The sequence below is a fragment of the Antechinus flavipes genome, chromosome 2 (assembly GCF_016432865.1).
Source record: "Antechinus flavipes isolate AdamAnt ecotype Samford, QLD, Australia chromosome 2, AdamAnt_v2, whole genome shotgun sequence".
Taxonomy (NCBI): Eukaryota; Metazoa; Chordata; class Mammalia; order Dasyuromorphia; family Dasyuridae; genus Antechinus; species Antechinus flavipes.
The window spans coordinates 204,465,242-204,482,800 of NC_067399.1; the positions used below are offsets into that span (position 1 = coordinate 204,465,242).

The window sequence follows — 17,559 nt, forward strand, 5'->3', positions numbered from 1 at the left end:
CAGATTTAAGGAAGCAGAAGGCATGGCTAGCCCATATTGTTCAGTGTATTCTCTCTATGAATTATAGTATGACACGGTCACCAAAAAAGCTGAATAGCTTTCTAGCTTATATTAAGGAGAAATGTGATATCCAGAAAGGAGATTGTAATTATTCCTGTGTTTGAGCCAGTTACTGAATATAAAAAGAATCCTGGAGAAACACTGTATCCTTGTACCTCTGAAGTTTGGTAGTTTTATGGCAGTAGACAGTGTACTGAATTGTCTAAATCTTTATTTTTCCAATATATAAAATAGGGGTTATAATGCTTATTAAGTACCTCACATGATTATATTAACTTAATAACTAACTCATAGGATCATAAAATCTTAGATCCAAAGCTGAAAAGGACTCTAGGGATTATCTTGTCTGACACATACTCCCTTCCCCATTTTATAGATGAAAGGCAATCCCATGTTATATAGGTAATTATAGAACCAACAATAAATAACTCTAATTAGAATAACTTGAGCTGCAACTCCAAGTTCAGCACTCTACTCACTGCTTCTTTGTGAAGTAATGTAAGTAAAGTGGATCATGAACCTTAGAGCACATATAAGTACTTTCCTGCTGTTGTTATTCAGCTTTTTTCAGACCACATCCAGAACATGATCAGCCCTGGATACCATCTTGTGGGAAGAACATGGACAAACTAGCACTTAAATCAGGGTGGTAAAAAGACCACAGAGACTACATACCTGCATTGAAGGAAGGAACAAGAGCTGTTTATTTAGCTTAGAGAAGAAAGACTTGGGCTGAGACATGATGATTATTTTCAGGCCTAAAGGCCTGAGGGGAAAAGGTATTATCCAGATAAGAAACCTAGGACCAATTGGGAAAGCTTTCAGAAAGGCGGATATAAGGCTCACCATAATGTAGCACTATTTCTTTATAATTAGATCTTTCCAGTGGTGGAATGGACACTGCAGGTTTTCCTTGTTTACTAAATAGAGGCTTGGATGACTACTTGTTGAAGATGTCATTGTGGAATTCTTTATCAGATATAGTATGGACTGGTTGGTCTCTGAAGAGACTCTCAGAGACTATGTGATTCACCAATACAATATTTTACAAGCACTTACGCCTAGTAGCTAAGTCAAGAATGGATGTTATAAATGCCTTAAACAGGTAAATCTAAATTTCTATCACTACTTTTTCTACCAGGTTTTCTAAATGAAATAAAGCTACATCTGCCATCTTAATTTATTCTGCCTTTGTAACAGACTCTTGGGGAGCAGGGTCTGACTGTCTGGATAGACTAAAGCATACTTCTCTACTCCTTTAGCAAAGATGAAAGGATACAACAAGAACTTAGGAACTTAAGTCATTGCTCTGGAATAGGACATCCCTCCTAAAATCTTTCCATCCTAAAGATGGATTATATTTGTATTTCAAAAGACTTTTAATGTTTTGCCTTCCATTTATTCACTAGTTCCTTTAAGCTGAGTATCCATATTTAAGTGTTTAAGATTATTTCTCTCAAGTCATGGTTGATTATATACTCTTCAGACATTTTAGGAGCTTGATAAATGTTGACTTGTCTGGGCAGAGATTGTCCCAAGTATCTATTCTTAAATGGTACTCATTATTTGATCATTTTTAGCTTTTGGCAGCATTAACTGACTGTGTGTCATTATATACTTTTTCATAATTTTCCAGTGAATTGTCTCCACTTAGAAAAGCAATTTGCTGAAGAGTTTTTATGAATCAGTTTTTTAAGTGCTATTTTCAAATTTGACCATAATAGGTCATATGGTAAGAAATTACCTTACATATTTCATTCAAGGTACTATGGTTGAAAAAAATAATCAAAATGTTTTACTTTTTAGTTTAAAATTGTGTAAATATTACAAAATTTTCATTTTAAGGCTGTTCCATAGAAAGGAACAAATTGTTGGAAGTTTTTGCTTTTAAAACTGATTATATTTTATAAGTATGTTAATAGTAACATAAATATATTGCTGGCCTTACACTATTTTCTCAACCCCATCTTCCCATTTGGTATTCTTTGTAAAACTAGTGTCTCCCTTACATCTGAAATATTCTCTCTCTTCGTCTCTTCCTCTTGACTTCCATCAAGATAGAGCTTAAATGCTAACTCTTAAGAGTATACTTTCCTGAATCTCTCACAGTCTCTATTATCCATATCTCCTCTTATCCTTGTGACTTTTTTTTTTTAATCAACTTATTTGTGCATGTGCTATTTTCCACCTTCCTGGGTGGAACAATTGCAGCTTTCTCCTTTGCCTCTCTACAGATCATATAATTTAGTGTAGGGTTTTTTTTAAGTGTTATAATCCCTCTGCCAGTCTGGTGAAACACAGAATAATGTTTTGGTGGTTGTCTTTTTGGGGGGAATTCAAGGGGTTTTTCTGTACTTTTTTCCTAATTACATGTAAAGATAGTTTTCATTTATCTTTTTTTCAAATTTTTCTCCCTTCCTTCCACTCCCTGAAGATGGCAAACAATCTAATATAGGCTTATACATGTATAATCATCTTAAACATATTTCCACATTAGGCATGTTGTAAAAGAAGAATTAGGATAAAAGGGTTACAAGAAAGAAAAAACAAAAAGCAACCCTCCAAAAAAGTGAAAATTAATGTGTTTTTGATCTGCATTCAGACTCCATAGTTCTTTCTCTGGATGTGGTTTGACATTTTTCATCATGAGTCTTTTGAAATTGTCTTAGATTATTGTATTGCTGAAAACAGATAAGTATATCATAGTTAATCATCGCACAATGTTGCTATTCTGTGTATGTTGTGCTAGTTTCATTCAGTATCAGTTCATGTAAGGCTTTCCAGGTTTTTCTGAAATCATTTCTTATAGAATAATAGTATTCCATTATATTCATATAATACAAATTGTTCAGCCATTCTCCAATTAATGGGCATCCCCTCAGTTTCTAATTTTTTGCCACCACAAAAAGAGCTGGTATACATATTTTAGGACATGTGAGTCCACTATCCACACCCCTCTTTCCTGCCCCCCTTTTTTATGTTTGGGATCCAAACCTAGTTATATTGCTTGATCAATGGGTATGCACAGTTTTATTTCACTTAGGGCATAGTTCCAGATTGCTCTCCAGGATGATGGGATCAGTTCACAACTCCATACATTAGTGTTTAAGTTTTCCCATATCCTCTCCATAATTTATCATTATTCTTTTCTGTCACGTTAGCCAATCTGATGAATGTGAAGTGGTATCTCAGATTTGCTTCAGTTTGCATTTCTCTAATCAGTAATGATTTAGAATATTTTTTCATTGACTATAGATAGCTTTAATTTATCTGAAAACTACCTATTTGTATCATTTAACCCTTTATCAATAGGGAAATGACTTGCAAAATAAAAATTTTAAATGCATGAAGATAAAATACATAGAATTACAAAGGAAAACCAACCTAGGCAGCTAGTTGCCCAGAGCTTAATTAAAGCTGCTGGACTTGGAACCAGGAACACCCGATTTTTAATCCAGCCTCAGACACTTAGAAAATTTTCGATCCTGGACAAGTTGCTTAATTGCTGCCTGACTCCTTTTCTTCATCTGTAGAATGGGGATAACAATAACAGGATTGTTACGATAGAAAGAAAAAGTGTTTTGTAAAGTATTTTGCAAACCTTAAAGTGATATGTTTATGTATGTGTGTGTGTGTGTATAACATGTTATGTGTTTTTAGCTGTGAATTAATATATAGACTTATGAAAATTTTTTTGCATACATACTAGTTTAAAAATTTGTAACTTAGCTTGGCTGGCCTTGGAGCTAGGAAAACGATTTCAAGGCCTGTGTGGCCATGGGACAGTACCTTGATCTCCTAGTGTTCTAATAACTTTAAAATTAAAAACTTCAAAGAATGTAGCCATTTAATTGTATTAAGAGAAGGTATTTTCTCACCTAAAAATTCCCTATAATTTTTCCTCACAGGTCCAGTTTCTAGCAAAATGCCTTGTTCTTAGTAAGCTCTGAAAATGCAAATCAAAATGAATTGGTTTAATGATGATGTTTGATAGTGATGATATACCTCCCTATAAAGGGATTTCAACTGTAAATAAATTTGGTAGAAAATCTTAAGAATTCCTGGGAGAATTTTGGGACACCTAGTTTGGGAGGCTCTTCCACCATTATTTACACTGCAATTTATAATGCAAAATGTGACTTTGAAAGTTGAGGTAATTAAGCCCTTTTACCATTATCCTAATTCACTCTTGAGATTTCAGACCTCCTCTAATTTGTTTGAGGCATTGATAAGCTTTCTTCCTTTTTTGTCTAGAAGTGACAAATTATAATAACTGTGGAAGTATTGTCAAAAATACTCAATTTGTTAGTTTATTTTGCTTAGTTGTCCATTGTTAAAGGCTGTCACCTCCCTTTTAATGGAGAAGAATGTATGTTTTCCCACCTCCCTTCACTCATTCCACATTTGAGAATTGTAGAATCACAGAATGTTAGAACTGGAAAGATTCTAGCATGAGGCTGTATGTGGATGTATGTATTAGCTCCCTTTGCCATTCTGGTGAAATTCCTGGATGCCTTTGCAGAACAGTATTTTCCTCTCACTATAATTGAAGCAAATGCTTAAAAAAAAAAAAGTCCATTTATTGGTTAATGAAAATAAAGGTGTAATTTTTTTCCCATCCTAATTTTTAGTCCTGAAATATGTCCACAAGCCCTAATTTAAACTATGGCAAATCGGTTATATTAACAATTTTTTCCATCAACATTTTATTTAAAAATTAGAAGAATGCAGGATTAGCAGGAAGATGTGTCAAAGTGAAATTTTAAAATGTATGATACTTAGTGATTATTGTTAAGCCATTGGAGTTCTGACCATTCTCTATTAGAAGTAACACATAAATGATCATTGCTAGAATAACCTTACAAGAGAGTTCAAGAATTCATATGATGTTTTTAATCAGCTGAATACAAATTGTTTTTATTACATAAATGATCTTAAGCCCTGGAGGTTGATTTATGTATTATGTGATATTTTTATTATTTTTTCTCCTTTCCTCTTTGAAAAGGACAATGAATTCAATTAACTTTTGTTTATTGGTTTTTTAGATTCAGAATATGAACAACATCATTTCTTTTCCTTTGGACAGTTTGCTGAAAGGAGATCTGAAAGGAGTAAAAGGGGTGGGTATGGTAGCATTATAGTTCTAATCATTAAATAGAATTTTTTTTCATACCATCTAGCATTAAGAATAACATTAACTTATTAAAGCAGGCAGCTCATATATTCATTATGTTTTTAATATAGGGGAGGTAGGGAATGAGATGGCCATCTGTTCTCCACATTTGCCTTTATTTGCTATCTTATTGGCATCATGAGCCAAAAGAATGGGCATTCTTGGTGTTCCTAATTTCAGCCTGGCATGTATAAATATACAATGGATAGTAGAAGTAGAGAGGATAATATGTTTATAGAAAGAAAGTAATAAATAGCTTCAGTAAGGGTTTTAGAGTCATAACCATAGTTGGGACCTGTGGGATTTAGTAGTGCTACTGTTACCCTGGGCATTTCCATTACTGTAGTTTGACATCTGAGCCAGCTAGACAGGTCTTGGTTTTTACTTTAAATTGGAAATAGGAGAGCATATGGGAAGGATAAGGAGAAAGGAGGAAAAGGAGAAGGAAATGGGCACATCTAACGTCCTAATGTATCAGAATATTGCCATTCATTTGTTGGTAGAATTATCATTCAATTTCAAATTGGCTAACAAACAATTAAAATCTAATTGTGTGTTCAGCCAGCCAGTTGAATCGGTGAAAAGACAGAAAGCAAATGGTTTCCACCACATTTTTTAATATTTTCTATAATCATTTCTGGGGTCTCATTATTATGCTACTCTTGCATATGTCACTAACGAAAGTCCCATCAGGAAGAACTGCTCTCAAATGGTAGTTTTCCTGGTTTATGTGCTGCTCATCTATTATAAGAAGAGTGAGAATTCCTACATAGTGATGCAATCTTAAAAACCTGCATTTTTGGAAAATGAATTGGTTTAATTTAAAAATTCTCCAAATTATGTGTGTTATTGAGCTGACAGTTTTTCTGGCTTTGACATGTTAATTTTCAGTGTTAAGTTCTGAATGGTTTCCAGAATATACAGATGGGTAAGGATCAGGGTTATATCAGCTTGAGAAATCATAGATAAATTGTTTTTGCAAAAAGATTGAATGCAGTCGAAATGGAGACCCTCCAAGGAAAAAAAAATTGTAGCTTCATTCATTTTAGAGATTGGCCACTCTTTACTAGTGCCTGATTTGAATAAAGTTAAAGGCACTGTTCTCAATCATGGCAAATGTAGGCAATTGTAAAGCTCTCATAGCTAGCTATTTCATAGTGTTCAGTACAACTCAATCCATTTCAGATCTTTGGGAAATAATGATTAAGGTCCCTGCTCAAGAGGCACAGACAAGAAGACTGTTGGGATCATTTAGTGGACTAGTTAGCCATCTATTAATTTTTTTCCCTTAGTCTTTGGAGTTTGCATTGAGCAAACATGGATAATTATTGTTTCCTATTTTAGGTGAATCATTCTATACTTAGAGACAGTTTTTAGTCTAGACTTTGTGTCTAGCACATACATCTAAATTTTTGTGGCCTCTTCATATAAAAAGAGGCAGAAAAGCAGATAGAAAACCAAATCCCATAGTAGGGATTTGAACTGAGAATTCACTTAATTAACTTTATGAAAATAAAATGGTGCAACAATTTAGAATTATATATATATACATATATATATGTATATATATATATATACATATATATATATACATATATATATATACATATATATATATATACACACACACACACACACACACACATACACACACTCATGTGTTATATATCTATAATTTTATATATATATATATATTCAAAATGGTACTTGGTCATTCTTTAGAGAATGTTAACAGTACTTCCTCTTAATTTTTAAGAACTTGTACTTTAGGTAGATTCATTGTAGTTTAGAATCTCATATAGAATAATAGCAATTAATTATCTCTTAAAATATATAACTGCAATAAGTGGTATTACTTGGTAGTTAATCCTTTGCCATGTCTAATTTGTGCTCTGTATTTACAGGATCTGAAAAAGCCTTTTGACAAAGCTTGGAAGGACTATGAAACAAAAGTGTAAGTATTTTCTCTTTTAGAAATAGTGCAGAATTTGTTTCTAGGTTAAAGCTAAGCTATAGTTTTCAAAGGGATTTTAAGTAGTAATTATTTCAGGGAGGAAAATATCCACTTTGCTGTGGTTATGCATTATGATGTCAGATACTTGAGGAGCATTTTGAAGTTAGTTTGGCTTCAAAGTTTGGTTCTGCCTATTCCTTTATGACTACGAGTAAGTCACTTTTCTACTTTGATCTTCAAGTTTCTTCATCTGTAAAATGAGGCCATTAGAATAAATAATCAAAGCTTTCTGACAAAGTCCTGCAATCCTCTAATTTTCCATTTAAAAATTAGTTTTGTAAATGCATTTTTATATTCCTTGGAAAACATTTAAATAAATTTTTCCTTGGATTTTTCCTCTCTTATCATTCTAAATTATTGAAGAAAATTACTTTTAGAAAGTTAGTTAAGTCAATTAAAATCACTGATAGTATCTTTTGAAATGATTTTTTATCATTCATAATGGCAGGGTTTTTTATTTTCTCAGATGCCTTGAGTGGTTTTTGAAAGTCATAAGCTAGCCCCTCTCTGTTTTGTATGTCTTTTGTGCCATCATTTTCTCTGGAGAGATCGAAAAGGATTTTTATAGCCATCTAGTAGGAGCCCCAGAAGTGAGAAGGTATGAGATAACCCAGCAGGCTTGGAGATGAAAAGTGGGTGCATATCCATTTTAAAGATGAGGAAACTGAATCTTACCGAAGTGCTTATGGTCTTGGGAGAGGGGGTGGAGAGTTACTTTCAGATATTTGACAGGCTATTACATAAGTAAGAAATTTTTTGCTTGGCCATAACTAAAGGTAGTGTCTGATTGTTGCAGAAAGTTATATTTAGGCTTAAGATAAGGAAAACTTCTTAGCACCATCAAAAAAGAGAAGGGACTAATAACGGGAAATAATGAATTCTCTCACTAAATGACTTCCAGCAAAGATTGACTGACTGCTTGTGAAAGTGTTACCAATTTTTTGGTTCAGTCATGGCTAGAGTAGATGGATTTTTATGGCACTTATGAATCTGAATCTATAAATCTCAGAAGTTTTGGAGGGGTAGGTTTAGGTCCTTTCCAGTTAAATCTTGGTGGCTTTACTGAACATAAATACTATTGTCTATCCATGTTTTTGTTTGAGACTTTTAAGTAAACTGCTCAGTTTTGGGACTTGTCTGTTTCCTGTCTCCCATACCAAGTAAAATCTACTGCTTTATTGACTTGAAACAATTTATTCTTTCTTTGCTGCTTTCACCATTATAAATGAGGAGACCTACGAATCCATTACTTTGAATAAAAGCTGCTTATGAATATAAATTGTCATTTAATGAAGACTATACGGCTAAAAAAGGTTTTTTTTTTTTTTTTCAGTTTTGATACTTTGTTTTTAGTATTACATGAATTTATAGATTACTACCACTTTTTGAGAGGTCTCTTGTAACAGAGTAACACAGTTAAGTAAAACTAATAATCACATGTTGACTTCATCTGAAAGTCATTTCACATTCACATTTCTTTACCATCTCATCTTCTATATTCTTAAAAAGTTAGCAAACATTTTCTTTCTTTATTCTCATTTAAAAATATATTTAGAAAAATTTTTTGTAAGAAATTATATAGTCAAATAAAACCAGTTCCTCTTTTGACTGTACACAAGTGTTTGTGTGTGTGTGTATGTGTATGTGTATGAGAGAGAGAGATTAATTCCATACCTTAAATCCAGTATTTTTCTGTAGCAAATAGAATGCTTTCATCATTGATCCTCTGGAATCATGAATGGTCATTTTATTGATTGTAGTTCTTACAGCTTTCAAAATTGGTTGTTTTTCTAGTGTTGTTGTTATTGTGCAAATCCTTCTCCTAGTTCTGCTCATTTTATTCTTCATGAAGTTATGGAAGTCTTCAAAAATGTTTATTTTCATAATATTGATGTTAATATATAGGTATGCATTGGAAAACAATTGCACAAAATAACTAAAATTTTAAGATATTTTCACTTCAAATAAAAATATTTCTGTTTGTTTTATTGTCATTACTCTCTTCATACTTTTGTTGTCTTTCTTTTAGTAATAATGAGATATTAGAGAAAATATGTCCTGTATTCAGACCATTGGGGTACTTAGGTAATAGTGCTATGAAGCTTAATGGTTCCAAGAATAAGTGTCACAAAATATTTGAAAAATGCAAATTTTGCTAAAGAAGAAAGAAAGGTTAAAATGAGGAAAAGATCCAAAGAAGTCAGTAGATGAAATTAGTAGGGAAACAATAATGGAGATATAGCAAAACAGGGTATTTACACGTAACAGCCCCTTCCTAAAAATAAAACAAAACACAATAAAACTCAACCTAATTTATTGCAGATGTGTTTGGATATTTTATTTACGGATTGACAAAAGGACATTATGCTGCTGGATTACCTTTAGAGCTATTCTGAAGTCTCTTAACTATAGAAGCTCAGACAACATAGTCAAGAGTTCCTTCATTGTAGCTTATTATCCCTAGTAATCTAGTAAGTGCCTAGGATAATCTTTGTGAATACCGCAAGTAATCAGCAATTCTCTATTATGCCATTTCTCTGAATCCAAGGATTCCTAACTGAATCTACCTTTAGTCAGATGCTTATCCTCATAATAGTTCTATTTATGCTTTGATAATGAAGCGGTCTATTTCTATATTGTATAGCTAATACATTAAAGCAGGGGTCCTCAAACTACGGCCCGTGGGCCAGATGCAGCAGCTGAGGACGTTTATCCCCTTCACCCGGGGCTATGAAGTTTCTATATTCCTTAGGTAATAGTGCTATGAAGCTTAATGGTTCCAAGAATAAGTGTCACAAAATATTTGAAAAATGCAAGTTTTGCTAAAGAAGAAAGAAAGGTTAAAATGAGGAAAAGATCCAAAGAGGTCAGTAGATGAAATTAGTAGGGAAACAATAATGGAGATATAGCAAAACAGGGTATTTACACGTAACAGCCCCTTCCTAAAAATAAAACAAAACACAATAAAACTCAACCTAATTTATTGCAGATGTGTTTGGATATTTTATTTACTGATTGACAAAAGGACATTATGCTGCTGGATTACCTTTAATCTGTCCCCACAGCCTACCTTCCTAAAACATTATCAAATTGTGCCACTTCTCAACTCAGACACCTTTAGTAGCTCATCACTATCTACCAAATAATGTTTAAACTTTTGACTCAAAGTCTCCTCCACTTACTATCTCTGGCATTATTTGTTCAGCCATCTTTTGTTTTATACATTTTTGTTCTATCAAAATTGAAATACTTTCTATTTTCTATTCTGTCTTATTTCTTTCCTGCCCCTGTCCTTTAGCTCATAACATTTCCCATGCTTGGAATAGTTATTTTTTAATCCTGTCTATTAGTCATTTCCCTTTTGCTTGAGTCTCAATTTGAGTTACCTTTTCCATGAAAGCTTTTCTGATTCTCTTTCCTCCCTCTACCAGAGACAAGTATTCTCTTCTATTTTCCTCCCCCTCTTCTTTCTCCTCTTGATTCCCCTTCTCCTCCTCTTTTCCCTATCTCCCTTTTCATTTTCTCTTTCCTCAAATTTCTTTTAGCACTTTGACATTTCCGTGGCTGCCTTGCTCTAATTACTTTCTTTTATTTTTATTTATGGCCTTACTGTATTCCTCCTCCCTTAGAATTTAAGCTCTTCAATGCAAATATTATGTCCTTTATATATCCATAGCCTATAATAGTGCCTTATACATCTTAATGCATGTTTGCTAGATTGAATGAGATCTCTAAAACAACTCAAGAGGCAAGTAGGGTTGGCCTTATTCCCCCTGCTTTATCAAATAAGGAGCTTGAGATGGAGAATACTTAAGTGCTTTGTCTAGTTTTCTAACAAGTTAAAGGGCAAAACCTGTAGTAGAATCTAGTTTTCCTGCCTGTCAGGCCTGTGTTCTTTCCACTACATCATCCTGCCTCTTGGAGTTGAAAGAGAATTATTTGTAAGAAACAGTCCAAAGGAAAGAGTAGCTTTCATGCAGGAATAACTTAAAAGAATTGGCCCACTAGTGTAGAATGGTAAAGACAGACTGATGTGATAGAAAGTCTGTGACAGAAATTTCTGAAGTTGGATGGAGGGGATTTGGAATTGTTTGAGGAATCCCAAAACATTATAATTGAGAAGTACTCCAAAAAGGCTGAGGGAGGGAATTTTAGGATAAAAAGAAATAATTCTCTACAGGAAAAACTTCTTTTTAAAAAGCTTTAAACAAAGCTATTTAACAAGGGTTTAAATTCAAGGATAACATAGCCATTCTGAGAGAAATTAGGGCAATGACTTCACTCTGTAGAGGCATAGTATGTCATAACTTGAAGGAACTTTAGAAATCATCTTCATTAGCCATTAAATTTTATAAATGAAAAAATGGAAGAAGAGCACATAAAATGTCTAGGATCACACAAGTCGTACATCCCAAATCTCCTTACTTCCAGTTCATTGCTCACTCTACTTCATCAAGGTGCAGCCTTTACCAATGACAGGACTCCATCCTTCTACTTTTCTGCCTATGTCCTGGTTGGTTCCTATTGCTTGAGTTGGAGGCATTGGCAGATGGGAGGGGAGTGATGGAAAGTCTAATGTAGCAGCAACAACAACCGAGGAGGGTGGCAATATAGCTGACTGGTTAAGTCATGGCTATGGTACTGGGTGAGGGGGCAGACCAGATGGCCTGGCATGCTACCTTCTGGCACATGCTAGGAGTTGCTGACCTCTGTTATCCTCTTGGCTTCTATCCCATATAGCTAAATTTAGTTCATTATTACTGCAGTTAGGACAAGAGTGGGGAATCTTATGATGAGAGTCACTGGCTTAACAAAAGAGTCCATCAAAGGTCAATTATAAGTTTAAAAAAACCAAAAAGTCATTTAATTCGTGGTGGGTATTTTTTCCCTTGTAGCAAAAGAAAACATTCAATTTAAGTGCTTTTTAAATTAAGAATAGGAAACATAAAACTCAATTCCACATTAGCCCCTTAGGGAGAAATTATTCTCTGGATGGCAGCAGCAGTGATCAGAGCAGTATTACCCTTATGGGCAAAATGAAATCAAACTGAGGGCCAAATTGGGCCCCTGGGTCAGATACTCTTCTCTCTGCCCTAGATGGTTATAAAGTCCCTGAAGACAGGTTGGCATTGTTAATATTTTAGGACAGGTCTAAGCAACCCACAGTCTTATAGCTGGAACAGAGTTTTGAGGTCATCACGTCCAACTCTGTCATTTAACAGCAGACTCAGACCCCCAAATGAAGTAATTTGTCTAAGATCACACTTAGCAAATCAGTTGTAGAATCAGGTCTGAGACCTAATTAACCCAATTCACAGTTTAGGATTCTTTCTCTTAATTCAATTCAATTCAAGTAGACATTAGGTATTTAGTATATATATGCACAGAATGGTGTGTGTGTGTGTGTGTGTGTGTGTGTGTGTGTGTGTGTGTGTGTGTGTTTTCAGTCATGTCCGACTATTCATGACCCCATTTGGAGTTTTTTTGGGCAAAGTTAATGAAGAGGTTTACCATTTCCTTTTCCACCTCTTTTATAAATGAGGAACTGAGGCAAACAGGATTTAGTGACTTGCCCACACAGCTAGTAAGTGTCTGAGCCCAGATTTGATGAGGAATCTGAGCCTTCCTGACTCCAGGTCTGGCACTCTATCGTGTGTGTGTGTGTAGGAAAGTAGAAAGTGGTAGACACTGAAATTTTCCTGAGAGAGAATTTTGTTTTATTCATCCATGTAGCCTGATGATTTTGCACAACTACTCATTCAAATCTACTTCATGCACTAGTCAGGATAATCATATTAGTGATGTTGTTATTGACCTTTGAGAATGAAGGACAAACTAGAAAAGATCTTGAAGATTATCTGGTCTTCATGAGTAGCCTGGGATCTGTACAGGAGAGCATTATGTATGTGAATTGATTTGTCCAAAGTCTTTGACATGCATAACAGAACTAAGATTTGAACCTTTGACTTTGACTACAGATGAGTGCTCAGGAGATCATGCTACAGCATGATACATTCTCTGCAAACTGTGTACTAAGTAGGGGAGGCTGCTCTGAATCGTTAGGTCAATAGGCAACTTGATTTATTGCTGGTATTTTTCCCCCAGGACAAAAATAGAGAAGGAGAAAAAGGAACATGCCAAACTTCATGGGATGATTCGCACTGAAATAAGTGGAGCTGAAATTGCTGAAGAAATGGAGAAAGAAAGGAGATTTTTCCAGCTACAAATGTGCGAGGTAAGATGCTGAACAAGCACAGATGTCCATTGCTGGTAAAGAGCCTAGCAAGCAAATGAAATCTGCTTTTATTTCTCATTAGGAGTCTTGTAGGTAGACGTATCCTTTTCCAAAGGAGCTTTGGTTTTGTTTTTTAAAAGAACTATTAGGCTCAAGGGCACCATAGTTATTGGATCCAATTTTTCCCAATGACTTTACCACATTAATTTAAATAAGGAAACCTTAGTCTTTAACATGGGACTGGAATAGATTAACACTGGATTGTTCACTGAATGAAGAAACTAAAAATAGGGAAAAGCTAGCTGTACACACATACATACACATGGAAACACACAAACAACATCCCATCACACACACACACTCTATCCCTAGAGCATAAAATGACAGACCCTGCTCAGTGCCCTTTCACATAGCTTTTTGTCTTGAGGCTGATGTCATACCTAAAGGGTTTGCCCCTTCCCTGTGCTCCCCACCTTATCAGGTCATAGGCAAAGGAACAAAAGGCAAAGGCCATTTGAGGGGAAAAAGGGAACATTATGATATAAAGTTCCTATTCAAATTGTATGAGGGCCTGTTTTTAAAAAGCTAAACTGCCTGTCATTTTAAAGATATTTTCAAATAGATTCCTCTTACTTACTTTAGTAATTATATTTATTGAGATCAAGGAAGCTTAGTTGTCGTTCCAGAGCTATTCTGTTTTGATGCGTTCTGCTGGCACTTACCCAACCATCCTGGCCTGGGAAAGAAGGAGAGGGATAGGGACACTGTGTCAGCCTTCTTTTTTTTTTTTTTCATACTTAGTGAAAGAAGAATATCCTAGAATAAGTGCTAAGATGTTAGATAGCAGTGTAGTGGGTTTTTTTTTTTTTAATACTTTAATTGTAGAAGAAATATGAGAAAACTGGAGTTACTAGCATATCTATCTAGCCCAGTATTTGTTCTTTTTAGTAATATAAGTATCTTATATTTTGATAAAATGTGTTCAAGCTCTAGAAGGTAATTAAAACAAATTTATGTCAAATATGGGTTTATGACATCATAAATCAACTTTATATGCAATTTACTCTTGATTATCTAGAAGGAATCCAAAAGTAATTTTTTAATTCATTTATGTAAATTGATTTCTTTGCACAGCTCTACCTCATTCAAATACATTTCATACACAATCTAGTTATCACATTAGTGATATTGTCCCTCCTTGAAGATGAAGGACAAGCAACAATAATAACAAAATCTGGTGACTGGTTTTGGCGGTAGTTTTGTGTTCAAAAATATGTCTAACTTAAAGAAATATTTTGAGTAGTTGTGTTTGCTAGATCAAACATTAACTGGCAAGGGACGAAGCTACATGTGGAGGCTAACTAAAATGAAAAAACACAATACAAACAATGGTGAATGTATGTATGTGCACTTTACTAAATGATTTTAATGTAATTTGATTTTGTTTGCAATGTATCTCTAAATTAATGAGAATGGCCAGTATTGACAGTCAGAATTAATATTTTAATTTAACCAACAATCTAGAGGCAGCAGTGAAGTGGAATTGGCCTCAGAGTCATAAAGACAGACTTGGGTTCAAGTCCTGCCTCTGACATACTGGCTTTGTGATCCTAGACAAGTCACATGATTACGTGCCCCAAGATAACTCTCTGAAACTACAAGTTGCAGAACCCATTGTTAGTCTATATTGACAAAATAGTTTCCTCAATAAGAGTTCTCTATGTCAAATAAGATTTAAAGTCTGGACTAGTAGTAAAAAACTCTTTTTATGAAAGGCATTGTATTATATTGGAAGTTAGAAAGTTCTTGTCCCAGCTCCACAATTTATAAAATATGTGATCTTTGGCAAGTCAATGGATCTCTTTGATTCTCACTTTCCTCATCTATAGAATGGGAATAACAACTCATGCCCTGATTATTTTTGAGGTTGACATGAAGGTCAAATGAGGTTCAGTTGGAGAGTGTGTGTTTATATGTGTGTTCCAGTGCTTAGACAGAGCCTTAGATTTTGGCCTGGGGAAAAAAAAAAAACTTAAAAAAAATTATGCACATACTACTTGATAAGCTTTCTAATGGTTCTATATAATGTGTAATTGAGCATGTTATTAGAAGGAACAATCTGCCCTGTTAGAAATGCATTAGTTGGCATGTCTATGAAATATCCAGGTCCAATTTAAAGAGAAACTCATGTCTTAAAGATGGCATTCAGACTTACTCAGTTTTGAATATTTTTTTCCCTATTTTAATTAAATGCATTTTAAAACTTGTTTGAAAGCTTTTGAAAACGATTCCAAAAAGAAAAATGCAAAAGCCACTATTACCCTCCCTCTCTTCTTGAACCTATGTTGAGATATTTCAGATTTGGTTGTGTTTTTGGCTAAAAATATGATTTCCCTAAATTTAAATTGCCTTTTGCTTAATTGGAAGGATGAAGCATCCTTTATTTTTCTCTTCTCAATGGTATATAAAACTAGTATATAAATCCAGTTCCTGATTAGTACTGAAATTATAAATTTGTTAGCACCTTACACATGAGTAATAAATAGTACAGCTTAACATAAATTTGATTGGTTATTTCTCTTGCTCTTCCACACTATCATTAATATTATCAGTAGCAGTAATTAATAACAATGAATGATTAATAAAAACAGTTAATACAATGTAATTAACATTAATAATTAGCCAATAATTATCAGCATAGCAATCTGTTATATTAATACAATAATATTAAAATTTAACATTGATATACTTTTGGCTTAACAAAGGCTTTCTTGCCATGTGTCAATCATTGAACCACTGGGTATCGGTTTTATCTTCTGTGAATTAGGGATATCAGTTTTGATATTTCAGTGTTGTTGTCTTTAAAAAGTGGTATGTGAAGTATTTTGTGAACCTTAAAGCACTCAATAGGTGTCAGTTCTTCTAATAATTTATGCCATTTGTAGCAAACTTGCATTACCTAAGCAGTCTAAGATTTTGATTCAGCCTCTTCAGAAATTGAATTTAAGGTAAAGTTCAGAGAGAGGTGAGTGATTTGACCAAGATCCCAAATAGCCTAAAGTTGTGGAACAAAGATTTAAGCTTTGCTTCTCTGCTATCCAAATCCAAGGCTCTTTTTAGCCTCTGCTAAGTTAAAGTAAGATGTGAGGAGCTCCCTGACCAAGTCATTAGATACTACATGGGTTGTAGAAATTGGTCCTAAATTTTTTTTCTGATTCCACTATGTAGATTATACCCTAAGGTGGGGGAAGGGGAGAGAGAGAGAGAGAGAGCGCGCGCGTGCAAGTGCCTTGTTTATATATCAAAATATCCGGAGAGGCTTTGTTTATGTTAAGGATAATCTGGAAATAGGCACAATGATTGAGGAATGACAACAAATTGTGGTGTTATATATAAATATAAAGAGTTATTAGTGCCCCATTTGGCAAACAAAGCAGACTTAGAACAGTAGCATGCATGTTGGCTAGAGAATGTATGAAAAAATATACATAGATAGAAAAAGCATTTAAAAAGGCACATAGAGGAAATGAGATATTATATTTCATTAAAATATCTATTTTTTAAACTGTTAAAAGTGTTTTGATTATTTTTTGTTTTAATGAACAGTTGTTTTATTGTTTTAGCTGGGTTAGAACATTGATTCTCAAACCTTGTGATTTTTGGTTATATTTCTTTTGATAGCCCTGGTGACTTTGGTTGTTGGAAGCAGCTATTGTAATAAAATTCACTTGAGTGATTTAAGCAGAACTTTTTAGTTTTGAGAGGGGCGCATGCCCATCAAGTAATTGAATACATTACAGTAAAATTTTACATTTTCTCAAAGATTTTGAGTCACTGCTTTGATTCTCTGTTTAATATATATGATAGCATATACTTCTCTGGAGCTAACAATAATATATAGCACAAAGCCTTGCAAATATTCTCTCATTTGATCCTCACAACGATTTTGGGAGGTAGATGCTCTTATTCTCATTTGAGAATTCTCAGATGAGAAAAACTCATCTCAGAGAAGTTAATTGACTTGCCAAGGTACACAGCTAAAGAGAGATTTGAACTCAGGTCTTCCTGATTCCAAGT

The 17,559-nt window shown here is 34.1% G+C and overlaps 1 protein-coding gene across 4 annotated transcripts in view; it reads left to right on the forward strand.

Moving 5' to 3' along the window:
• ASAP2 (ArfGAP with SH3 domain, ankyrin repeat and PH domain 2) overlaps window positions 1-17,559 on the forward strand; it is a 260,499-nt gene that overhangs the window by 128,126 nt on the left and 114,814 nt on the right. For all 4 annotated transcript variants that reach the window (XM_051976086.1, XM_051976083.1, XM_051976084.1 and 1 more), the window contains exons 4-6: window positions 5,106-5,180; window positions 7,138-7,187; window positions 13,353-13,482. In XM_051976086.1, the coding sequence (XP_051832046.1) occupies window positions 5,106-5,180; window positions 7,138-7,187; window positions 13,353-13,482 (255 nt within the window). The remainder of the gene's footprint in view (window positions 1-5,105; window positions 5,181-7,137; window positions 7,188-13,352; window positions 13,483-17,559) is intronic.